We start from the raw sequence: 26,001 nt of genomic DNA on the forward strand, positions 1-26,001 counted from the left end.
TGGTGTCACTCGGAAAGGGAAACAGAACACTGGGGAGCTGGGAGACGGGGTGGGGGGTTGTGGGAGGGGGTGTTGCAGAAGACTGAGTCTGGGAGGGTACCGACCCCTGGTGGCGCCAGAGGGAACCGTACCTCACCAGGCCAAGTGAGCACAGCAGTCTTGTTGACCCGTCTGTCGCGCAGGAACCGTGGGGAACTACGGGGAAGGCGCGGACTTCCCTAGGTCTTGCGCGCGCACTTTCAGCTCTGGGAGAAGCGGCTCAGAACCAGAGTTCGTGTTCACATCTGGACCGCCCTAGCCAGCGGCGGAATCCCACCGGGCCAAATGAATTCTAGGGGTGACTCGCGCGCCTCCGCCTGCAGCAGCCTTTGCCTTATAAGGCGGGGCCGGGCGGCGCCAGGGGAGTGGCTGTGGCTGCCCCTGCCCCTCCTGGCCCCGGCCAGCTGCTGAGACCCGCTACCCTGCGCAGCGCAGCGGAGCCACAGCGGAGCCGAGGAGCGCACACAGCAGGCCATGGGCAAATCAGGTAAACCACCGGTACGGCCCGCCGGGGTGCGGGGATGGCGCCTGGACCCTCGCCGTCACCCTGCCCCACCTGGGGCATGAGCCCCTGGGAGCCCCTGGAAGGTCCTTGTCACTCTCGCTGCAATGCGGGACCCCTTGGTGCGGGATGGAGACTCCGCGTGCTTTGCAAAGCGCTCCAAGGAGCAGCCGGACTGTTGCTGGCTCAGCCTGGGGGTGGAGGTAGCGGTAAGAACACCAGCTAGGAGAGAAAGAAAGTAGGGTATGAAATGGGGGGTCCCGCTGGCTGCGAGCCAGGGATTGCGTCAGTGAGGGTTTTCAAGCGCTGGTGGGGATGGCTGAGTCTGCCAAGGCGTGGCTATGCTTTGTTCCAGAGGAGGACAAAGTTACAGTGGGAAAAAGTCACCAAACCGTGACTAGTCTGGTTCTACCCAACTACAGGCAGCTCTGAGAATCTTTCTGGTTCCTGAGTCCCCTCTGTGCCAGGTTGGGTGCTGTGCAGAGCCGCTCCCGCTGTGATCTCTGCCCTGCTGCCGCCCGTCCTCACTACTGTGACTGTAAAGTTTAAGTTTCTGAAGAGCAGTTTTCCTGTCGCTCCCTGCTTGCCACCTTCCACCCCATTGTCAGTCCCTCTGGTTACTGGCAGCACCCCCTTCTGCCACACAGCTGCGCTGGCTGGCAGGCACTCAGGTCCCTTCCCCTCAGTGTCCCGGGCCAGTCTTCACCACTCCCACCATCCAGCCTAAAACCGTCCCCATCCTTCTGTGCACAACTCCTGTGAAGGGGATTCCATCCCCAATCTCTCCCTCCTCCTTCTGAGGGACAGCCCACACCCTGTAACATTTGTTGTCACTCCTGCATAGACTAGGGACAGGTGGGCAATAGATCTTCATACTTCAGACCTCTCCCTCGTGGGCATCAAGGTTTCCTATTTATTAGGACATCATTCCTGCCTCGTGGGAGTCTCTAAAGCAGTGGTTCTCAACTCTGCTAATGCTGCAACCCTTTAATTCAGTTCCTCATGTTCTGGTGACCCCCCACCCCCACCATAAAGTCACATAGTCGATACTTCATAACTGTAATTTCAATAGTTACGAATCATAATATAAATGTATGTGGTGTGCAACGCAAGCGGCCCACAAGTTGACAACCACATTAGGGAGTCAATGAGCTGTCAGCCTCAGATGAGGTCCGCTGTCCTGCCCTAGATGCACGGGAAGTGTGGTCTTCCCCGACCTGGTCCTAAACTGTTTTTCTTCCAACTTTAGTGACATGCCTGCCTGGACCTATTGATCATTTGCTATGTGATACTAAGTATTTTTTTTCTTCCTTCATGCCTCAGTTTACCCACCTGTACAAAGACGGTGTCCCATACGATCTCTATTTGAAACTTTTTTTTTTCTACTTGAAACTTAACTCCTTTGTCTCCGGACCCATGGGTCAGCCCAGGTTTTCTCTAAAGCTGCTTTTCATTTGATTAATATTTATTGTTACTGTTATCACTTTAAGACATGTTCTCACTATATACCTCTGTCTACCCTGAAACTCCCTAGATAGAACAAACCCGTCTCAAACTCACAGAAGGAATCACTTGTCTCTGCCTCTCTGGTGCTAGGATTAAAAGCAGGCCCCTCCCTGCCCCACCCCACTCTAAAGATACATATTGATTGTTTCCATTGATTGTTCACAGCTCCTGCTCTAAGACACAATTTTCTAGAACTGCACATGGGCTGCCTTCCTGCTGCTGCACCCCCCATCTCTCTCTCTGTCCCCTCCCTCTTGCCGTCGGTCCTCTCTTCCAAGCTGTGGACCTGGTGAGGTGGAGGGACAGCCTGACCTTTAGGAATGTTCATTTGAGTTGTGAAATGAGTAAATGAAACTGAATGGGGAAGAGACCCAGGAAGAGGTAGGAAATGACCCAAGGTGTGCAAGTGAAGGAGGGCGCAGGAAGCAGGAAGCACAGGAGAGAGGCCTCATCTAGAGGCTCATCAAAGGAGCCTGATCAGGTTTAGAGGGTTTGGGGAAGTTCTGAGACAGAGGGTGCCACGGAACATGGTAGGACCAGTGTGTGGCAGAGAGGAGGATCAGAAGGGAGAGAGTAGAGGGAGAGAGTGGAGAGACTGCCTCCCCACAGATGACAATACTGCAAATACCTAGGGCCTTGCTTCTTAACCGGTGTCTGTTTGTAGTAGCCCCGCCCAACGGATCGTTATACAACTCCAGGTGTGCGGGCTTCACACAGCCCTACAAATCAAATATTGACTGATAACAATTCATACGGGAATTCGTTTCATTATTGTGTTCTGTGTGCTCCGGGGAGTGAAGGCCAGAGGCAGACACTGGGTGTCTTCCTCACACGCTCCTTAATCTTCTCAGACAGGGACTCTCTGAACCTGGGGCTGGCTGATTCAGGTGGACTGACTGGACATCAAGCCCCCTGAGGCCCAGGATCTTCCTCTCTGCCTTCCTAGGTCTGGGATTACAGGCATGGTGGCTGTGCCCAGTTTTAGAGTTTGGTTTGGGGTTTTTCAGATGTTGTTCTTAAATAGGAATACTGGGATCCAAATGTAAATCTTTATGCTTGTATGTCAAGTATTTTTCAAAAGACATTTCCCCTGCTCTAAGAAATTTATTTTAAAAGACAGACAGACAGACAGACAGACAGACACACACACACACACACACACACACACACACACACACACACACACATTTGAGACTCTTACTATGTAGCCTTGGCTGTATAGGCTAGGCTGGTCTCAACAAACTCACAGAGATCCATCTGCCTCAGCCTCCTGAGTGCTGGGATTAAAGGCATGTGCTACCATAGGGAGGCTGTCGTTGGAATTTCTGTCCTAACTCAAGCCAAAAGCCAGTCACTGTTTGTCTGTGGTGCTGTAGATTGAACAAGGAAGTATTCTACCACTGACCTACATCCTTAGGTCTTCGGTGGCCTTTTATTGCTCTCCAGTGAGTAACTCAACAGCAATTTTTAAAATCAAGCATTCTAGTGCCAGCAAGATGGGTCAGTGGGTAAAGATGCTTGCCACCAAGACTGAAGGCTTGAAATTGACCTGCTTGGTAGAGGGAGGGAATCAACTCCCACAAGTTGTCCTCTGACCTCTGAACATAGACCAGGATGCTCATATACATCCTGAAAAAATGTAAAGAAGAAGAGGAGGAGGAAGAGGAGGAGGAAGAGGAGGAAGATGAGAAAGAGGAAGAGGAGGAGGGAGAGGAGGAAGAGGAAGAGGAGGAAGAGAATGAAGAGGAGGGAGAAGAGGAGGAGGAAGAGGAGGAAGAGAATGAAGAAGAGGAGGAGGGAGAAGAGGAGGAGGAGGGAGAGGAAGATGAGGAGGGGGAGAAAGAGGAAGAAGAGGAGGAGGAAGAAGAGGAGGGGGGAGAAAGAGGGGGAGGAAGAGGAAGAAGAGGAAGAGGAGGAGGAAGAGGAAGAAGAGGAAGAGGAGGAGGAAGAGGAAGAAGAGGAAGAGGAGGAGGAGGAGGAAGAGGAGGAAGAGGAGGAGGAAGAGGAAGAGGAGGAAGAGGAGGAGGAAGAGGAAGAGAAAGGAGAAGAAACAGCGTTCTAATAAGACAGAATCCAAAGCTACACTAATTTGACTGTAAAATGACAAAAGTGTTTTCAGTGTTTTCACAGTGTTAAACCATTGTGTTTCGATAAGAGCGTAGCCCTTCATGTGTGCAATAAAACATGGACATGCATAACAAACGAGCTACTTCAAGAGGTGCCTGGTGTAAAGACGTGCAGTGGGCAGCCCTCATCTGAACCTCATTCAGAGCTAAGGCTGGAGAGAGCCGCCCACACAGCCTGGCCTCGAGCTATCAGAAGTACCTCAGCTCCGTGCTCACGCTTGCTTGCAAATCAAGTTCTGGGAGTTGTGCACTCAGAAATCTTTTAATGTTGGCAAAATTTTCACCACCTCCTTATTCGGTGATGTGTCCACACAGGGTCTTTCCCCTCAGTTTAGGAAGCTGGGCTCTAGGACAAGGATGGGAGCCATCGGGGAAGAGGGATGGATTTGCACATGGTGACAATTTGCAAGAAATAAAAGGGGAGGTCAGAGGCATGAGTCTGCTGCAAATGGTGCTGATGCGGGTTCCTGAGAAGGAAAGAGGGAGCTGATGGCAAGAAGCAGGTTCTAGCTGGCAGAGTCCCGTGTCACCCCTAACGACCCCCACATTCACTTGCTAGTACAGCCACACATGCCTGCCTTTTCTAAACTCTCAAAAGAGAAAGTGACTTTGCTGGATAACTCAGACCCAGTAAACCTTGTATACAAACCCAACCCTGAAAACCCAGGCAACCAATGGAAGCTTCAGGGAGGTGGATGTCAGAGATAGACTCATTGACACAGGAGTTCTATGTGGTCCCCTAAAGACAAATCTAGGGAATCAGTCCCTAGGAGTTTAGCCTCACAGAACAGATGTCACTCAGTTTTTACATCCAAACCTCAGTTATACTCCTAGACCTTCATGGTGGCCATGAGTGACCCTGTGATGCCCTCATACAATTGCTGAGGCTCAAACACAGAGAACTTGGGCCAGTGTTAGAAGATCTCAAGGTCCTGCTCACAGCCCTGGGCTTCAGTGTGCACAGGTGTGCTGGGACCTAAGAATGAGGTAGCTTTTTGCCTCAAATATGTAGCCTCCTGCTGTATGAAAGGCAGAGTGAGGTATCTTGCATTACTAACCTTTTTTAATAGCACACAAGGCCATTACTGTCAAGTCATTATATAATGTCTGGACCAGTAAGTGTGTGTGTGTGTGTGTGTGTGTGTGTGTGTGTGTGCGTGCGCGCGCGCGTGCGTAGAGCCTAGCTTTTTTACTTCCAAACCCTATGCTTCCACAGCACACGAACCACATGCCCTCACCCCAGTCTCCTTCCCAAATGGACTCTGGCTGGTGGAGATACACACACACACACACACACACACACACACACACACACACACACACACACACACACCCCTCTAATCGTCTCTAAGAATCTTGGTGTTCCAGACACTGGACTCTTAATACCAGAGACTATGAGAGCAGAAGGCCAGGAATTTTCTACCAGGTGGGCGCTTGGGACCTATGCAGGGGGAGGCCATGTAGACCAGGGCAACCCCAGCAACTCCAGTTCAAACATTCATTGTTTTTCTTCCCCCCACCCTCCCACCATTCGAAGGGTTTCCCTGCTTTGAGGCCATCTTGAAACTGCAGCTGTCATGAGCACAGAGGAGCATCTGGGGTCCACAGGGGCAGAGACTTGTCTCTAGACCAGTGCTTATCAACCTGTGGGTCTCAACCCCTTTGGGGTGGAGCAGTCTTTTCACAGGGGTGTCTGAGATTATTGGAAAGCACAATACATTGCAGTTCATAACAGTAGCAAAATTACAGTTATGGAGTAACAACGAGAATAGTTTTATGGTTGGGGGTCACTGCAGCATGAGGACCTGGATTAAAGATCACAGCATTAGGAAGGTTGCGAGCCATGACTGTAGACTGTCTTTATGCCATGGGCGGGACTGGCACCTGAACATGGCAGCTTCAGTCATTCAAGGACTGTGTGTATGCCGTCACCTTTCAAACTGGTCTGCTTGGAGAAGGCCATCACTCTGAGAAATGGATTCCTGGCCCACAGGCCACTAAGAAATTCTTGGATGCTTGTTCTCCACATCAGGAGGGGATGTTGGATGTGAAGTAGCAAGGGGACAGAGTGAGGGCAGGAAACGGGGAGGTGAGGGATGTGCTTGCCTCTGGCTTTAACCCAGCCCGCTAGGTCTGAGCGACCTGACGCAATTCATACGCTGCCCCAGATGCGACTTCTCCATGGGAAACAAGGACAAAGATCTACTCCTGGTACTGTCTGTGTACCTGGTGTGAAGAACTTATTTGTCCATTCACTCACTTAGTGAATTTCCAGGCTTGGAAGAACTCAAAGGTACCTTAAAAAATTGTTTTCCCTCCAGTTATCCGCTTCCCACTCTTGATGAAGATGCAAAACCAGTTCTTTCCAGAACAATTTGCTTTTCAGCCTCTTGTCCAGAGGATAGAGGGACGTATTCACATCTTTTGGGAGGAGTTGCTGAGGGAAGATGTGTTTGCTAAAAGCATGGGTGTGGGGGCTGAGGACAGACCTCAGAATTCCTTCACTTTCCTCTGGCCCCTAAAAGATCTTAAGGGACCCGGAGTGGCCCCACCCAGAATATCTGGTTTTGCAGCTGTCCTGTTGTCTCCCTTGGTTCTATGCAGCCTCCACAGTCTCCTGCCGCCCCAGGATGGTGGAGGCCTCTCAAGCAGGGGACTCAGAAATGTATTTGTTTCTCCCCTTCCTTCCCCTGTGAGAGACTGGAGACAGTTGTCAGTGTGCCATCCTTTCTCCTATTGCTGGCTTCAGTTGTCCCCCTGAAGCCTGAGTATTACCTAGGTAACATCCCCACCACTCCGTTTGGTGACCCATGGGCTATGGCCAAACTGCAGAACAGGGCCTTGCTTCAGATCCCTCCTGATGGTACCCATGGACCAGCAGTGGAAATCCGGGCAAGTTCCCTTCCTCGAAAAACACATTCTTTCTAGTCTAGTCATGGAGGTGGGCAGTGGAAGAATGCTCCAAGAGGTGGTGAGCTCTTAGTGAGATCTCCAAGGCTCAGTGGGAGACAAGCTGGAGAAAGCAGAAACCCCGGGGAGGATGGGTTTGCCTCTCCTTCCTTTGGGCTCCTCAGCAAAATTAAATGTGGATCCCTGCCCTTCCCCCACTGTGGGACAGCTGAGGGCCCTCTCTGCCTGTGGGCGGGAGGTTTTACTTTGACTCTATCTGTGTTCTTGGGTTTTTCTATAGAAGCAGGGTGTGCCTGGCTGGGTGTGGTCACCAGTGATAATTTGCCTCTTAGGGCTCTTCTCCTGCTCAGACTGGGAGGGGACTCCTCAGAGAACCCTCAGTGGCTGGAGGAACCTCTGGCTTTCAGCTAAAGGACTCAAGAGAGCCCTCCTCTCTGGAGAGACTTCATGATGCCCCGAAGAGGCCCTAGATGAGGGAACTTTTGGCACTGATCTTGTGTTAGTTCAGGAACTTTCACTTTTGTCCCTTGGAACATCCCCCAATCTGGGAGTACACTGCCCTAGTTTTTAAAGACCTTATATGTCTCTGCGGAAGAGCCTGCAGGACCCACAGCACAACTGGTCCAGTACAGACTGACCCCAACACCCAAGCCACTTTAAAGTGGCTCCCTTTCTCCCGGGTCCCTAATAGCTTGGCCCTTTCTGCACCCCTGGCCGTCTCCTCCTCTTGCCTCTGATCCAGGGAGCTCTCATGACGTGTGTGTCACCATGTCTCTCACAGTGTCCCATCAGACCTTCCCTGGTCTGCCTGAGACATGGCAAGTGGAAGTTCTGGATGGCCCTGACTGTGATTGTCACTGAGACAGGGTACCTCATTGTGACTCTGTGGCTCACTCAGCCCCTGTTTTATTGCCCTGCCTATTTACTGAATGGTGGGGAAACCCCTGGAAGTGTTAGGTTCTTTACAAGGGATGGAGACTCCCTTCCTGGCAGGCCACGGTGGCCAAAGCATGTTATTTCCTAAAGAGAGACACAGACTTCAGATATCAGACTACTGGGACAGTGGACCCAAGGAACTAGAACGTTCCAGGAGTCTCATGCTGGGGGAAAGAACAGGTTGCAGGCCCCGTGCCAGCCAGGGGGAGTGACTTGCCTTCCAGGAAGAGGCTTCATAGTCCTGACAACTTGAAAAAAGCTGACATGTGGGCCAACCTTGGGCAGAACCGCTTCCTGATACACACCTTGCCTGTCATTTAAACCCAGACCTCAGTGTGGCCATGCTGTCACCTTTCTCTGCTCTCCCATTATTGTCTTGGTGTTCTGGGGACAGGGATGGCCATCACGGAGTCCTGAAGATGGGGTGGACCCTCACTTCTCAGGGCTGCCACAGCCCCAGCCTGTTCCCTCAGGGCTCCAGGAACTAAACTGTCACTGCACCCTTTCCACCCGCTGGCTCCAGCTTTGTCCTGTAGGATCCTAGCATTCACCAGAGCACCCCCACCCGAGTGTGTCCCCCAGTCTCATCTCCAGGATAGAGAGCCGAGTGCGTGCGCACTCTCACAGGACCCCACGTCCGACCTCTGCAGCACTCTGACTCTCTCCTCTCTGCCTCTTGTGCAAGGCAGGGTGGAGCACCCTTGGCCTAGGGGCCTGCGGTTCTGGTTACCACATCATCCTGCTGGCTCCTTAGCTCACTCTGAGCGACCCAGACTTGTGACTTGCGTGCAGGAGTGGCCCTCGTTCCCATTGCCCCCTGCTCCCCATGGTTTTTGAAAGACCGTGATTTGATGTCCCCCGTCCACATCAGCATGCCAGACCGGAAACCCACCCTCAGATGCTCTACGTGTGCCTGCCTTGTGTCAGATGGCGTCGAGCTGCCCGTGAGGCAGCCCCGGGATCTTTTCACTTTGCAAACTCTATACTTTTTTTTTTTTAAAGATTTATTTATTATATATAAGTACACTGTAGCTGTCTTCAGACACACCAGAAGAGGGCATCAGATCTCATTACAGATGGTTGTAAGCCACCATGTGGTTGCTGGGATTTGAACTCAGGACCTCTGGAAGAGCAGTCAGTGCTCTTAACCACTGAGCCATTCCTCCAGCCTGCAAACTCTATACTTATTAAACACCGCCTGTTTCCTCCCACCTCAGGATACCTGACCTCTGTCCTTTGTCTCACAAGGGCGTGGACCTTCTCTGGCCACCAGGACCTGAGGATTTCTGGTTGTGGCTCCACCGTCTGCAATGTTACCATGTTGCCTTCTGTTCATGTCCCCACCTGTTACCCCAAACCTCAGAAATAGATTTGTAGCCCCTTTCAGCCCTCCCCCACCACACGTTCCTGAGATTGGATCTCCTACACAGCCTTGCTGGGCCTTACAGCCCCCAAGGGCGACCTGCCTCCTCTGTAATTTGTCAGAAAGTCCTAGGACACTGTGATCAGCAACCACGACCTCTGTTTCTTCCTCCTGCCTGCAGCTAGGCCTAAACACTTCCTTCATGACTGTAGCTACACGCTTCCCACCCTGACCGAGGCAGGTTCCTGGCGGACGGGCCAGTCTGGAGCTCACTCATAGACCTGCCCTGTCTCCAGAGGGGGCTGGATTCCTAGATTCCGTGTTCATGGTGTGTGATCTTACCCTGGCCACTGGCTTTAGGCTCCTCTCACGCCATTGTTAGTCTGCTTTTCAAGGCCATCCCCGTTCTGTCCTCGTCATGTGGGACTGTGCTCAGGGAGCAGGTGAGCGGATTAGCGTCGGACAGGATGGGTTGCATGGCTGTGAGGAGTTAGCGGACGGGTCGGTGCTGGCAGTGGAGGACTGCACAGATGCTGTTCTGGATAGCCAGGAAGCAGAGGGATGCTTGGTGCGTGGTGGATGTCAGAGGGAAAGTTGGAGGCTTTGGGGCAAGCACTGAAGAGGGGAAAGAGGCGAGAAAGATGGGGTTGTCTCAGGTGGAAGCACTCTTGACCTTCCTGTCCTCCATCCCCTGACCCCTAACCCCAGGCCTCTTGATCTTAACCTTGCTGAATTCATAATTCAGGTGCGACAGGCTCTTCCCTCGCCACAGGCCCACCCAGCTGGTCCTTTCCTCCCTTCCCACACCACGGTGCCTTCTTCCCTCTCCTCTATGCTGTCAGTCCATCCCTCAAGCTGCTGCCATTGATTTTCTTTCTTTACTTGGCCCCATCTGATTCTATCTATTCATCTACCTATCTGTCTGTCTATCAATCAATCAATCAATCAATATCAATCATTTATCTATCATCTATCATCTATCACCTATCATCTCTCTGTCATCTATCATCCATATATCACCTATCATCTATATATCATCTATCTATCTATCTCTCATTTATCATCTGTCATTTATCTATCATCTATCTATTTATCTATTTCTATCTCTCTCAATCCTCTGTGTGTGTGTGTGTGTGTGTGTGTGTGTGTGTGTGTGTGTGTGTCTCCCTCCTCCCTTTTTCCATCCACCGTGCCTCTTATATTCACTGGTCCAATATGGTACCACCCACCCTTAGCTTAGCTACTTCTCCCCAGCTCCCAACCCCAGCTCTTCCCAGACTCCATTAGTCTAGTCTGAGGTATCCAGTCACCTTCAGACATTTTCTTCTAGCAATGTCTGACCAGCTCAGTACCTCCCTCAGTACCCAACAGCAGCCAGCAGCAGCTTTCTGAATCCATGTAGTCCCCTGCTTTGGCCCAGCAGTCTCCCATTGCCTCAGATAAAGATTCAAGTCCCCAACATGGCCCATGTCTAATCTACAGAGTTCTGATCTACAGAGGGCGATGGTGGTGACAGAGGCAGAATGAACGCTGGTGTGGAACAGGGCTGGTATTAGCAGATGAAAAGGAAGGGGCCGGCAGTCTCCATGGCCGAAGGGTGCCAATGTGCCTTTGGTGGGTCTCCCCTCTGCACTGAGCTCTGTCTGTTCTTCTATCATTCCAGCTTCCAAACAGTTTAATAATGAGGTCCTGAAGGCCCACAACGAATACCGGGCCAAGCACGGTGTCCCGCCACTGAAGCTCTGTAAGAAGCTCAACCAGGAAGCTCAGCAGTGAGTCCCCGGCAGCCATTGGGCTCTGGCTGTTCATGGAGATGCTTCTGCAGCCATGGAGGGCCTTGGGTGGCTGAAGGGATGTAATTGGGGTCCAGATAGAGCCAGGCTTAAGGACCCACTCTTTGGCTGGCCCAGGCAAAGTCCCTTAGTTCCTGAGAGTCAGTTCAGTCTTCTGAAAATGGGGTTGTTGGGAGGCCCCAGCCAGTGTTTCTGCTATCCTCTGAGCCCAGACAGGGAAGGAAGCTCAGCCGTACAAACCTCAGACGTTGGATGGGGTGTGAGTGTGTCAGGGGTGGAGGTGAAGGTGTCCCGGGGTTGGGCCTGCTCTAAGGAAACACTTTTTTGCAGGTATTCAGAAGCCCTGGCCAGCACAAGAATTCTCAAACACAGCCCAGAGTCCAGTCGTGGCCAGTGTGGGGAGAACCTTGCATGGGCATCCTACGATCAGACAGGTAGGACACTCTCAGCCCATCTCATCTCTGCTCAGACTTAAGGATAAGGCCTCTGGGTACTCCTCCTGACACTGCCCTTCACAGGCCCAGGAAGGGAAAGAAAACCCAGGAATTCTCTGCATCTGCTCCTGGACTGACCTCAGTAGCTGGCCCACAGCCAATAGGCTGGGAGCCTAAATAGAGATGAGTCAGACAGCTCCGGTGCAGAAGCCCAAGTGCGAGGCGTGGGCATTTCAGCTTCTGCAGACACTGGGGCTTCCTTGTGCTTTCTTAAATTATTAATTTTCACACTGTAGCTGTCTTGCTTTCACCGTCAGAAAGGAAAACAAAACAAAAAAAAAAAAAAACTCAACAACAACAAAAAAAGAATTGAGCATTTTTCTTTTCTTTGGAAAAAAAAAAAGAAATGGAAAAAGATGGTTTTTCCACCCAGGGCTTGGGAGGGAATGACCCCACCCCCACTGAGCAAACGTTCTTGAGTCTCTAACTCCTACAGCCCTGAAGTAGCTTTTTAGCAAAATAGCGAGAGATGTCACTATCTCTGGAGCTTTAAGTCCCACAAGTGAATGACTCCTCTCCTTCCCCGGCCTCACATTCCTGGGAGCTCCCAAAGGCATTCCCCCGAGTGCCTGGTTTCTCTAGCATCATCTCCCCACTCCACCCCCACCCCCACACCAGTTGTCCCCAGCCCAAAAGCTATGGGCCTGGAAGGCAGCAGATGGTGGGGCCCGAGTCTCTTCCTCAGGCTGCAGACTCTGGGCCAGGTTCTGGCCTCTCCTGACCGGGAGAAGGGAGAAGTGTGGATGTAGACTTGATAGGACCCAGGGATGCTGCTCTCTTCTGCCCGACCTTATGCTGGATCCCAGGGCACCATGATCAAGCCAGTACTCTCTCTGGCTTTTCCATTCCTACACAGGGACGTTTGGGTTGACGTCTCCTAGTTACAGACTGGGGTCTTTGGAAAACTTAAAATACTTTCCAACCCCTGGGTCTGTCCTCTAGAAACACCAATACAGCTGATCTCAAAAAGGACCTGGGCCTCAGCTTTTTATAAAGGGTCCCCAAAGTGACTCATCCTGACATCTATGTCCTGATTGGAGCTGTGGCTCTGAGATCAACAGATTGTAGGAAACGCTTCCTTCCACCACTCTGACAGTGGATGCTCAAGAAGATCCTTCTAATGACAGTGAGGACCCTTGGCCTGCTGGCTCAGCTCCCTTTATTCCTATGGGTATTTGAGAAACAGACCCCGGGTGGCATGGGGACAGGCTCCCAGAAATGCAAAACATTGCTAGAAGACCTTTGGGATGCACTGTGTGACCTTCCCATTGCAGAGGTCCAGAGCAGGGGACACCTTGTCCACAATGCTATGGTGGTTCAGTGGCAGGATGTAGGCTACCTTATCTGGGGACCCTTGACCCCAGTACTCAACTCACCCATCGAAGGCACCGTCTTCTTCCTGAGCCCCCAGGAGTCCGCAGGGAGTAACCCTGATGTTTTACCTCAATGACCATGCTTTGTCAGACATCCAGTGTGGAATGGGGGACTTGGGGTTTGGGGAAGAAGGTGGAGAGGGTGTATAGACTTTATTGCTGAACTCTCAAGAAGTGTCTTTTCTGTGCAGGAAAGGAAGTGGCTGACAGGTGGTACAGTGAAATCAAGAGCTACAACTTCCAGCAGCCGGGTTTCACCTCAGGGACCGGTGAGTGGAGGGGCCTGGGCTGAGTGTCGGCATACATGGTCTTCAGAAAGTCCGCTCTTACCCTCTGCTTTGGTTCAGCTACACTTCTCTGGCTTAACTTTGCCCAGAACACAAAGCTTTCCTTTCCCACCACCATCCCAGACCTCTACCCTTTCCTCATCTGAGGGCACCAAGGATGCTGATCCTGACCCCCAACACCATACCCTCAGCCAGCTCAACGCTGGACGCTGGACGTGTTCCTGCAGTGTTTCTTTCTTGAGCTGACATCTGAGCGCCTATGACCCTCTCTGATCTCCTAGTTATTCTGCTGTGGCTCCCTGGGGGCAGTTCAGAAAGGGTCAGGCTTGTCTTCACCTACTACTTCTCTCTCTCTCTCTCTCTCTCTCTCTCTCTCTCTCTCTCTCTCTCTCACACACACACACACACACACACACACACACACACACACACACACTTACACTGTAGGCTCAGGTGAGTCTAAGATTCAGAGAAACTCAGGCTCTTCATGGCTCTGCCGTTTGTCGAGGGAACTGTAGGACATGGTGGTGGCCTCTCTGGTGCTTCTGGGAGTTGGTGATTCAGAAGCAGGGAAGATCACCTTTCTTATAGGCTGTGTGTGTGTGCACGCGTGTGCACGCGCATGCAGATACATGACTTTGTGCACGCAGATACACATGTGTATTCTCATACAGATACACGTGTCTATGTGTGCATCTGTGTGTATACACGTGTGTGCAATCGTGTGTAGGTACATGAATGTGCCTAAGGAGATCAGAGGTAGATGTCTATCTATGTCCTCCTCAGTTTCTTCCCACCTTATTTTTTGAGACAGGGTTTCTCTTTCTTTTTTTTTTTTTTTTTTTGGTTCCCCCCCCCCCCCCCGGAGCTGGGGACGGAACCCAGGGCCTTGTGCTTCCTAGGCAAGTGCTCTACCACTGAGTTAAATCCCCAACCCCGAGACAGGGTTTCTCACTGTATCTAGGGCTCAACAATTTAACTAGACTGGCCAGCCAGTGAGCCCCGCACCCCACTCCCACTCCCACTCCACCCTTGAGGGGACTAGGAAGGTTACAGTGCTTCTGGGCAAGGCTTTTTCGAGCCCTCTCTCCAGCCCTGAGCAGCAAACATTTATCTTATTAAAGCCTGGGCAGCTTTTCTGGGCTCTGAGGTCCTTCTGCCCCGTTTGCTACCCCACCCCCACCCCTTGTCTTTCTTCAGAAGTGACTCAGACCCCTCCTGAGCCCAGGCTAGGAAGGAATGTGTGTCTGACTCAAAACACCAGTGAAACTGAAAGGAGGAGTTCCCTCCCCACTCCCCTCCACATCCTCATCATCCCATCTAAGGTAGAGCCATCTGGGGCCTGCCATCCCCTGGGGAGTTTCCTCAGAAGCAGGAAATGACATGTTCTCACTATTTCCTGTGGCTTACTGCTCACCCTGTCCAGGAAGGGTTCTTGCAACCTTGGGTGCAGATCTTGTCCAGTTAGCACCCCGCCCCCGCCCCCGCCCCCAGGTTGCCAGGCTGAGGAGCAGCGAGCAGCTGCCTGAGCTTCAGATGACCATGACCTTGCCACTGAATGAGGAGGAGACAGCACTGATTAAGGATGTGTAGGCAGAGCCTTGTCTCCTTTCAACACAGTGTCCACAGACTTTCACTTCATAGCTTGCTCTCCCCGTGAGGGAGGTTCTTGACCAGCTGGACACACGCTGGATTGTGGAGCTGTACCGCTCGATGCTTGTCAGTTGACTTATTCACAGCCACACCAGCCTCCAATGGAGCCAAAAGAAGGGCTTTATTCTGCCCATTTAGCAAAGGAGAAGACTGAGACCTACAAAGAGAAAGGCTGTTGTCAAATCTTCTGTTCTTACCCAGTGTCTCTTCCATGGCCCCTGCGCTAAGGGATGGTGCCTGCACACTGCTGGGCACAAATGGCGCTCGACTCTTGAGACAGGAACAGAGCCTTGTTTGCTGTTGTGGAGCTGCGGCTTCAAACCTTAAGGACTGACAAGCCCATCCTGCACGAGTCTCTCAATTCCTGGCTTCCTGGGGTTCCCCAACTTGAGCTTATGTAGGTGAAGGGCCTTTGAGATACCTTACAATCTACTTGGACTGACAGCCGCTCCCTCAGCCCAGCCGCTTGCAGTTAGCGACCTGCCCCTGCAATCCTACAAGTCTTTACACTCGTTTTGTTCTGTCCTATGAGTAAATTTGTTTATTTATTCTAAATGAGGACCAGTCTGACATGACAGGCTGTCTGAAAGTGATGTAAACTCAGGGTTTCTTGGGTATCATCCTAAAGTTATCCTGAGTTTTGTGTGTGCACGCACTCATATATGTGTGTGTGTGTGTGTGTGTGTGTGTCTCTATGTGTATGTGTGTGTGTATGTGTGTGGTGTGTTTATATGTGTATGTGTGTGCATGAGTGTGTGAGCACATGTATGTATGTGCTTGTGTGTGTGCCTGTGTGAGTCCTTTTTGGCACTGTCAGAGATTGTCTATATCAGTACAGAAAGTTGTCTCGTTCTTTCTTCTCTCTGCACACTATTTCTTTGCAAGGATGTAGTGTAATTGGTTCAGTGTGCTTTTCAAAGGCCTCTTCTAGGAAGTTCGGTCCACGGCCAGAAAGAGGATGTGATCCCTTTAAGGGGTTCAGACAAAGAAGCAAAGAAAACGGAACTGTTGTTGGAAGTTAGTGTTAGAAACTAGTATGTATCTGACGTTGCTAAGGAAGTTGTGTCCCTTAATTCATCTCTAACTACCATAAGGGGATTGCCCTGTGCAAATGGGAACCTCCTCAGAGACTGCTCAATGACCCCCCCTAAGGAGTAAGGTTTCATACACATCATCACTGTGAGCACTTTCTGTCCAGCCAGTTGCTTGGCAACCAGTGGATGACGGCTGCTTTCTCTTCTGGGAAAGAGAAAGATGGTTAATGGCCAAAGCCTGTGGTCATGGTCACTTTAGGGAAGCCTGTGGGAGCTTGAGCCCTGGCCGAGAGATAGCCAGGGACGCAGGAGTGCCTGGCAAGGCTGCCCAGTGCCTGGAGCTGTGATCCACAACAGACTAACCAAGAGTGACCAGGCCAGAGGGGCCTCTCCATTCAGAATTGAAAACCAATTTACAGAGCCGAGGTCAGTGCAAGTTTAAAGATGTACAGCTGTACCTAAGCAGTCCTTCCTGATTTACTTATTTAGTGTGTATGAGCCCATTGACACTGTCTTCAGACACCAGGAGAGGGCATCTGATCCCATTACAGATGGTTGCGAGCCACCATGTGGTTGCTGGGAATTGAACTCAGGACCTCTGGAAGAGCAGTCAGTGCTCTGAACTGCTGAGCCATCTCTCCAGCCCGAGAAGTCTTTCTTTTGGTTAAAAAAGAAGAATCTTTGAGATAGGATTTCTTTGTGTAGCTTAAGGAAGTTTGAAGTTGCTGTGTACCCCAGGTTACCCTGAAGCTCCTGTTCTTTCTGCCTCTGCCTCCTTAGAGCTACAGTTTCAAGATTTAAAAATTATGGGCCTGTGAGCTGGCTCAGAGTCATGTGTGACAAAGATGACAACCTGAGTTTAAGTAGGAGAATGACGACGTCAGAAGTTGTTCTCTGACCTTCACAGGGGTGCCAAGGCACAAATGTGCCCCCACGTGTGCGCACACACACACACACACACACACACACACACACACACACACACACACACACACACACTCATAGACAGATGTAATTTTTGTTTTGTTTTTGCTGTCGTTTTTCAAGACAGGGTTTTCTCTGTGTGGCCCTGGCTGACCTGTAACTTGCTCTGTAGACCAGGCTAGCCTCAAACTCAGAGATCTGCCTGCCTCTGCCTCCCGAGTGCTGGAACTAAAGCCCAACAACAAATGTAATTTTAAATTTAAAATCATTTAAGCATGCACCAGGCATGGTGGCTTGGGACTGTAATACCAGTATTTGGGAGACTCAGGCAGGAAGATAGCCTCAGTCTTTGAGTTCAAAGCCAGTGGGGTCCAAAGAGTAAGAACAGAAATCAGTGGGTAGGGATATAGCTCAGCTCGTAGAGTACAAACCTAACATGTGTGGGGTCCCAAGTTCAATCCCCAGCACCATGGGAGCTGGGCGTGGTGGAAGGGGTGCCTGTTTAACACACACACACACACACACACACACACACACACTCACTCACTCGAGGTCCTCAGTTTAATCCCTAGCATGGCATTAAAGCTGGTGTACCTGTGGCAGCAGAGGTGGGCTGATTTAAGGGCATTCTCCCCTATATATTGAATATGAGGTTGCCCTGACAAACAGAGACCTTGGCTCTGTATATGTGTCTTCCTCTCTATGACTTTCTCTTTAGAAGCGAATGCTCTTGAGGATGCCTTGGTTTCTTCTAGGCTCCTCCCTTTTCTGATTAACATTCAAGCATAAGCCAAACTTAAAATATCTTTATTAAACTCCAACTCTGTGAAAGAAAAGAAAAAGGAAACTTGTTCTTTGCCGTGTCTGTGTGTGTGTGTGTCTGTGTGTGTATAGGGGCGTCATAGGTGAAAGGGACAGTAGGAACGCAGAGGGGGTTCGGTCAGCATAGAGAGGGAGATGTTTGGTAAACAAAAGGGTGATTGTGTAAGACTTATTTAAACAAATGACATTTAGTCAGAAACCTAAAGGACAAGAATCTGTTGGTCAATAGAAGAGCTCCCAAGGTTGGGAAGTCTGCAGTGGTGGGGCGCTTAGTCTTGGGATCAATTCCCAGTACTGAAAAACAAATAAACAAAAGTATCCACACATGGACTAATTGTTCCCAACAGGGTCTTCGGGGAGAAGCAGCTTGCTCCGCTCAGGGAATGGAAATGCCAGGCTGGAGGATTATCAGCTTTCAGGTGCAGCTAGAAATGACTGCACAATTTTTACTTGAGGGAATTAAATAGGACTTAAGCCTTGGAATGATCTCTCTAATTCATTATCTTGACGATTCACTTGTTTCCCGGTGGCAATGAATTAGAGAGCACAGAAGTGGATTCCAAGAATAGTCAGGAAATGTTGCAGTGTTCCCAGAGAGAAGCTGAATGGAGCCAAGGTTTTGGAAGGACATGGGTTGGAGTTAGCTTTTAGACTGAATTCCTCGGGAACTATGGGTAGGTTGTCAGAAGGAACATCTAAGGGGAGAGAACACAGGCTCATCCCAGGAGCGATGCTTTTGATATAGATGGGTCAGCAGAGGAGCAGGTCTGGGGGACCAAAAGTGAAAGTGAGGTTTGGATAGATTACATCTATGAGTCACAGATGTAATGTGCAAATGTGAGGTGTTTGTTTTGGGAACAGAGACTGCAGAGTTGAGCTGGAGCAATCCACCCGAGAGCCAGGAAAAGATGAGATTGCCTGAAGAACAGAGTGTAGAGAAAAGAAGAGCCTTGGATTGGGAAGGATACAAAGAGAGTAAAGCCAAGAGGGAGTCTGGGGGATGCTAACATGGAGACTGGGGAAAGCTAACAGACCAGTGTCCTGGAACTCAGCGAGAGAGAACGCTTAGACAGGAAGGGACATTGACTGATGCAATGTTCCTGAGAGATTAAACAAGACACAGGTTTAAAGAAAAAAAGACCAGAAAATAACAGAGGGTTGTTTAAGAAGTTCGGCTTTGGGGTGTCTAGAGAGACAGTTGGGCAGATAAAAACATTCGCTGCTGTTGCAGAGGACATAGGTTCAATTCCCAGCTCCCATGTGGTGGTTCACCACCATCCAGAACTCCAATTCCAGGGGCTGTTGACACCTTCTTCTGACATCCTAGGGAACCATAAACATTCAGGCGAAACATTGTAACACATAGCTTAAAATTTAAAAATCTAAAAGATAGAGAGTTTCATTTGGGGGCATTGTTGGGGGTGGGTGCCTGGTAAGCTCGGGTCACAGTGGCTGGGACCCCTGTGTTTTATCATGGTCTCAGGAAGACCTGCGTTGAGTTGGCTGAAGTCTGTGTGGCTGATTGGCAGACTGTGCTTTACAAATCCAACATGCTGCTGTATCTTCTTCATGTGTGGCATCTGCAAATACCAAATAGCCTGAGCCCGCTGGTGCTCACAGGACTTTGAGGATCCTTTAAGTATCTCCTCAGGGTTTGGTTGATTCTCTTGCTCCTCCCTTGTTTCCCACAGGCCACTTCACAGCCATGGTGTGGAAGAATACCAAGAAGATAGGCGTGGGGAAGGCGTCTGCGAGTGACGGGTCCTCCTTTGTGGTAGCCAGATACTTTCCAGCGGGGAATATTGTCAACCAGGGCTTCTTTGAAGAGAATGTCCCACCTCCAAAGAAGTAACTAACACCACCAAACGTAATGAGATGGAGACGCATTTACCAAGTGCCTGTTGAACCACAAAAAGCCAGGAAGTGTCTGTCCCTGGGGTGTATGTACTTCTGTGTTTACCTGTGAGCATCTCCTGTGACAGCTGCACTTGAGCTCATTCTGATTAAAGGAGGGGCATCCGAAACATTTATCCAGAAGGTTAGCTAGACCGTAATTACTCAGACTACGTAAGATTAATTCTGATATCTTTTTTCTGGTTTTAGTTTAGTTTTTTTTTTTTTTTTTTTTTTTGTTTCAAGGCAAAGTTTCTCAGTGTAGCCTTGGCTGTCCTGGAATTTGCTCTGCAGACCAGGCTGGCCTCGAACTCAGAGAACTGCCTGTGCCTGTTTTTTTTTTTTTTTTTTTTTTTTTTTTTTTCTGTTTTTTTGGTTTTTGTTTTTTTTTTTCTTTTTCTTTTTTCTGTTATTTTTAAAGCAGACTTCATCTGAAACGTTCTTGCTTCTAATGTCCATCCCTGGACTTTGTGTGTGCTGAATATTTGCCGTCCTGAGAAGTGAGGTCCTTTCATGCGCTCTTCCTGTGTTGTAATCTTTTTGGTAGATATTGAAGCTATCAAAACGTCCTTTGGATGTGACATAATGCAGCTTGCATTAGAAATATGTGGCCAGCTGCATTTTACAGGATCAGTGAGATTTCTCATTCTCAGTCGGAAGACATGATATCACCCTGCATCCTCCGGGATTCCCTAATGGAATTGCCAAAAAGCAAATGAAGGAAAAAGGAGCCTTAGAGCCTTGAAATTTTTCAACCTTTAAAGAGCAAATACTACAACCACTATTTTGTTTTGTTTTGTTTTTGTTTTTGTTTCTAAGTTTCAGTGCTCACAGCTCCACTTTGGCCTCTGGGGGGCGGGGCTGGGTCTGGAATGCAGCCCATCCCCCACTCTCAACGAGGCGGCCGTCCCGCTGCCTGGGCTCTTGGCCAAAGCCTTGGACCACGAAGTCAGTAGAGCAGAAGCTTCAGTTGGGGGCCCTGGAGGAAGCCCCACGGCCAGTATCCTTCCCCAACCCTGCAGGCGGTGACCACCCAGGCCCGTCCCGCGGCAGCTGTGGTTGTTACAGCGGCGCCTTGGCTTCTTCCCGGAATGTGTTACAAGCCCAAATGCCCCCGGGAGGAGGCCCAAACAAGATTAGGAACGCTAATTTGATCCTGTGTTTTGCCTCAAACTAGACACAGTTCCCTCAGAAGAGCTGATTAACCAGGTCCACCGGGGAGAGACCAACTGCAGATCCCTGAACTGGTGGTATCTCCTTCTGCAAGGCGATAAAGGGGTGGTTGGCCTAAATGACAGCAAGGCTGGCTGGTCTTTGTTACACTGTGAACAGTCCCGCACTGCGCCACTTGGTTCATCCAGGGATAGCGACTAACGAGACAATAAAAAAATCCTTTCCTTTTTGTGTAATTTCTTCCTCTACTGCGACTCATGCTCAGTTTATGGCTGAGGTAATTCAGAACGCTGAATCCATCTTGAGCCACTCCTCCTCCCCTGGGGACCGCACTGCCTAAGGAGCCGCTTTTGAAAGCACAGATGAATAAACTGCCTGATCCCCAGACCAGGAACAAGGAATTTGAGCTCAGACACACGGAGAGAATTTACTGGTGGAACTGAAAACATAGGGATGGTGAAAGTTTAAAACAGAGGCCCAGCAAACATAAGCTGTATGTATGTAGCCCGGTTATTAATGGTCAAGACAGGTGAGCCTGCTCTGGAGGCACAAGCCTAGAATCGTAGCTACGTGGAAAACTGAGGCAAGACGATAGGAAGTTCAAGGCCAGGCTGAACAGCTTACTGAGACCCTGCCGGTAGGACTGTCCACTGCATGCCTGAGGCTCTAGGGGCAAGTACCATGCTTTATGCTCCGAGGACCAAGAGGCTATCCTGAGCTTCCTGCTTGTAATTCTGTATGTCTCTGAAATTGCCCGGGGCTGGAGAGATGGCTCAGCGGTTAAGATCTTCCAGAGAGGTCCTGAGTTCAAATCCCAGCACCCACATGGTGGCTCACAACCATCTGTAATGAGATCTGATGCCCTCTGGTGTGTTTTAAGACAGTTACAGTGTGCTTATATATAATAAATAAAATGAAATAAAAAGAAAATGTCCCAATTATCTTTAAGGGTTTGCAATACAGTGATGCCAATCTATAAAAATTAGAATATTAGGGGCTCCTTCCCTAATATTCCCATAAATGGAAAATGCTGAACAGGGCAGGAGGAGAGTGAGTGGAATAGAGAGACCTGGCAGAGACCCTTTCCTGGCCACGCCAAGCAAACAGCCAATGAACTTCCTAGCAACTCCTGGGAGTACCAATGTCTGCACAGAACCAGGTGGCAGAAGCTTGTGAGAAGCCACTCTCCACTGGAGTCTGTTTCCACAGTCGGTTGGGACTAAGGAAAAAGCTCCTTTCCAGGGCTGGAGAAGAGCCAGGCAGCAATGCTGGCTGAACAGATGGGTGCAGGCACATCCACAAAATTTTCCTAAATTTTGACAGTCTCACGGAGTAGCCCTGGCTGCCCTAGCACTTGCTATGCAGACTAAGCCTGCCCCATCTCATTCTTTAACTGTCAAGAACATTTTATTAACCAGGCATGGGGGTGCACACCTTTCGTTCCATCCAAGGCAGAGGCAGACACAGACAGTTCTCCATGAGTTCCAAGCCAACCTGGGCTACCTAACAGGTTCTAGGACAGGCAGAGCTACATAGAGGGACCCTGTGTCTTAGGTGTTTTATTACTGTGGTAAAACACCATGACCGAAAGCAGCTTGGGGAAGAAAAGGGTTAACCAATCTTACACTTCCAGTCACAGTCCCTCACTGAGGAGATCAGGGCAGGAATTTAGAGGCAGGAACTAAAACAGAGTCCATGGAGGAGTGCCATTTACTGTTCTCTGGACCACTTGCCCAAGGATAGCACCAGCCCACAGTGAGCTGGGCCCTCCCACATGGACCATGAACCAAGCAGTACCTCCCAGACTTGCATGCAGGCAAATAGAATGAGGTATCTTCTCAACCAAGGCTCCCTCTTTCCAAATGCATCCAGGTCAACCAAAACAAAACTGTGTATGATATGTGCAGGTAAGAGGACAATTTTGTGGACTCACTGTGTCCTTTTGTGTGTTTTAAGACAGTTACAGTGTGCTTATATATAATAAATAAAATGAAATAAAAAGAAAATGTCCCAATTATCTTTAAGGGTTTGCAATACAGTGATGCCAATCTATAAAAATTAGAATATTAGGGGCTCCTTCCCTAATATTCCCATAAATGGAAAATGCTGAACAGGGCAGGAGGAGAGTGAGTGGAATAGAGAGACCTGGCAGAGACCCTTTCCTGGCCACGCCAAGCAAACAGCCAATGAACTTCCTAGCAACTCCTGGGAGTACCAATGTCTGCACAGAACCAGGTGGCAGAAGCTTGTGAGAAGCCACTCTCCACTGGAGTCTGTTTCCACAGTCGGTTGGGACTAAGGAAAAAGCTCCTTTCCAGGGCTGGAGAAGAGCCAGGCAGCAATGCTGGCTGAACAGATGGGTGCAGGCACATCCACAAAATTTTCCTAAATTTTGACAGTCTCACGGAGTAGCCCTGGCTGCCCTAGCACTTGCTATGCAGACTAAGCCTGCCCCATCTCATTCTTTAACTGTCAAGAACATTTTATTAACCAGGCATGGGGGTGCACACCTTTCGTTCCATCCAAGGCAGAGGCAGACACAGACAGTTCTCCATGAGTTCCAAGCCAACCTGGGCTACCTAACAGGTTCTAGGACAGGCAGAGCTACATAGAGGGACCCTGTGTCTTAGGTGTTTTATTACTGTGGTAAAACACCATGACCGAAAGCAGCTTGGGGAAGAAAAGGGTTAACCAATCTTACACTTCCAGTCACAGTCCCTCACTGAGGAGATCAGGGCAGGAATTTAGAGGCAGGAACTAAAACAGAGTCCATGGAGGAGTGCCATTTACTGTTCTCTGGACCACTTGCCCAAGGATAGCACCAGCCCACAGTGAGCTGGGCCCTCCCACATGGACCATGAACCAAGCAGTACCTCCCAGACTTGCATGCAGGCAAATAGAATGAGGTATCTTCTCAACCAAGGCTCCCTCTTTCCAAATGCATCCAGGTCAACCAAAACAAAACTGTGTATGATATGTGCAGGTAAGAGGACAATTTTGTGGACTCACTGTGTCCTTTTGCCTTTATGTGGGTTCCAGGAGTTGAATTTGGGTGGTCAGGCTTGCTGGGCAGGCATTTTGTCCAAACTCCTCCTGGTTGTTGCTATTGTTGTTGTTGTTGCTATTTTAACTCTCAAGTGGTACAGACTGGCTTAGAACTCAAGACTGTATAACTAACGGTGAAGTCCCAATCCTCCTGCTTCTATTTCTCAGGTGCCTGGATTACAGCCACATGCCACTATTCTAAGTTTGTGTGGTTCTAGGGATCCACTCTGTGTATGGTAGGCAAATCTTCTACCCACTGAGCTTTCTCCCCAGCCCAGTTTAATGAGCTCTTACCTTGTTTAATTTTTAACTTTGACACAGTCTGTTGTGTCGCTCAGGCTGGCCTCAACTCAGTCTCCAAGGGCTCAGACACATATGAACGACCACACCGCACGTTTTGTTTAATTTTGATGTCTACACGTGTGGACCACCACGCCCCACTTTTTGTTTTGTTTTAAGTCCTGTGTTGCCCAGGCTGACCTTAAGCTTTTGAGCTCAAAGTTCTTCCTGCTTCTGCCTGCTGAGTAAGGGATTCAGAGCTTTCAGTCTTGGGTTTGTTGAGGATGGCGAGCTCTGCAATTGAGACCAGAGAACGTGACAGTTGACCTCCAGTTGAACAAGACTCTTCTCTCCAGGCCTTAGTCAGATCTGTCACATCAGGCCTCCATGATCTCCAGCTGGAAGCACATGATGACTGAGCTCATTTCTGTCCTGGCGCTCTGGGATCTGATGACCTTCTGCTTCCTGTAAATGTCCCAGGAAGTGGGGTCTGACAGTCAGGAGGCCCCTGGATTCAAACGTCCTTATCAGCTTCATGAGGCTTCCTGTAGCCAAGTGGCTCCTGTTTCTCTGGTGATGGAAGGGGGAGGGGGGAGATTGGGCAGTGGAGAACTGAGTTGAGTCACATAGGGAGTTTTCTGAAGTGGGGCTGGAACCTAAGTACTCCAAATGGGGGGACAGAAGTTCTAAGCCCTTCACAGGCATCAATCACATCGGAAGAAACTATGAGTCACAGGAATCAGGTATCAAGATGTGTAACTTCAGTATTAAAGTGTAATCGTTTTAAAAATAAACTTCAATGAATCCCAGCACTTGGGAGGCAGAGACAGGTAGATCTCTGAGTTAAAGGCTAGCCTAGTCTACAAAGTGGTTCCAGGACAGAGAAACCCTGTATCGAAAACAAACAAACAACAAACAAACAAACAAACAAACAAACTCCCAGATAAGGAAAAGGCTAGGTATGTAATAAAAAGATGAATGAGAATCAAAGCCAGCAAGAGGGCTTGAGAGTGACTGGAGAGTGGTGGGAATGGAGCTGACAGTCTCTCTGGGAGGGGCATTCAGGACGAATAGAAGGTCTGGTGTGAGCCTTGGAGCCCTGAGTGGACATCAGGGTCTGAGTCAGGTCCTCCTGACCAGTACAAGGGCCCACATGGCACGGTTCTTCTTAAGAGTTCCTGGGATGGCTCTTCTCGACCGGTCACACATCACACACCATTGCTTGTCTACATCTGTAAAATAAGAACAGGTCTGCCCACAGGTCTGCCCACGGGTCTGCCACATTGTGAGCCCCGAGTCCAGACGCGTGCGTTTCTGAGTCGCTCCTACACAAGGGAGTCCTAGGCGGGACAAAGCAGGCAAAAAGCCCCAACTCCCCTAACACTCTCCAACCCCCATCCACGTCTCTCGCGTTTCCTCTCTAAGCCATTGGGGCAAGGGGACGCGCTCCTGGTCCGGCGGTGACCCTGTAGCGCCACCGTGCGGCCGAAGCAGGCTTCTACAATCCGTCAAGAGCTTGGGGATGCTCAGCACCCCCCATCAGCGCCCGCATCAGCGCCCATAAACTGTGGTTCTATTAACTAAGAAACAAGAGCTGGCATTTATTTGAACGTTTGTTACAAGCTAAGCACTGTGCCTTCTGCGCTTTGAAGCGAGTGCTATTCTCATCTCACGGAAGAGGAATCTGAGGCCTTGGTCTAAGTAACTCGGAGTGGAGAGATGGGAACAGGCACTTTCCCTGGCATTTTACTAGATACTTGGAAATCTGGAGCGGGGCGTTTCCAAGTCCTCCCATCTTCCTAGGGCTGGCTAGCCCCTCCATTTCTGCTCCAGTGTCACCCACTTCTCC

The 26,001-nt window shown here is 50.0% G+C and overlaps 1 protein-coding gene across 1 annotated transcript; it reads left to right on the plus strand.

The window, feature by feature from the left end:
- Positions 1-444: 444 nt before the first annotated feature.
- Glipr2 (GLI pathogenesis-related 2) lies at positions 445-21,057 on the plus strand. The gene is given in 5 exon segments (NM_001398957.2): positions 445-526; positions 11,046-11,154; positions 11,506-11,609; positions 13,234-13,311; positions 19,454-21,057. Coding segments are annotated over 5 exon segments (465 nt in total). The 5' UTR covers positions 445-513; the 3' UTR covers positions 19,615-21,057.
- The last annotated feature ends 4,944 nt before the right edge of the window (positions 21,058-26,001 follow it).

Source organism: Rattus norvegicus, chromosome 5, assembly GCF_021556685.1.
Source record: "Rattus norvegicus strain SHRSP/BbbUtx chromosome 5, alternate assembly SHRSP_T2T, whole genome shotgun sequence".
Classification (NCBI taxonomy): Eukaryota; Metazoa; Chordata; class Mammalia; order Rodentia; family Muridae; genus Rattus; species Rattus norvegicus.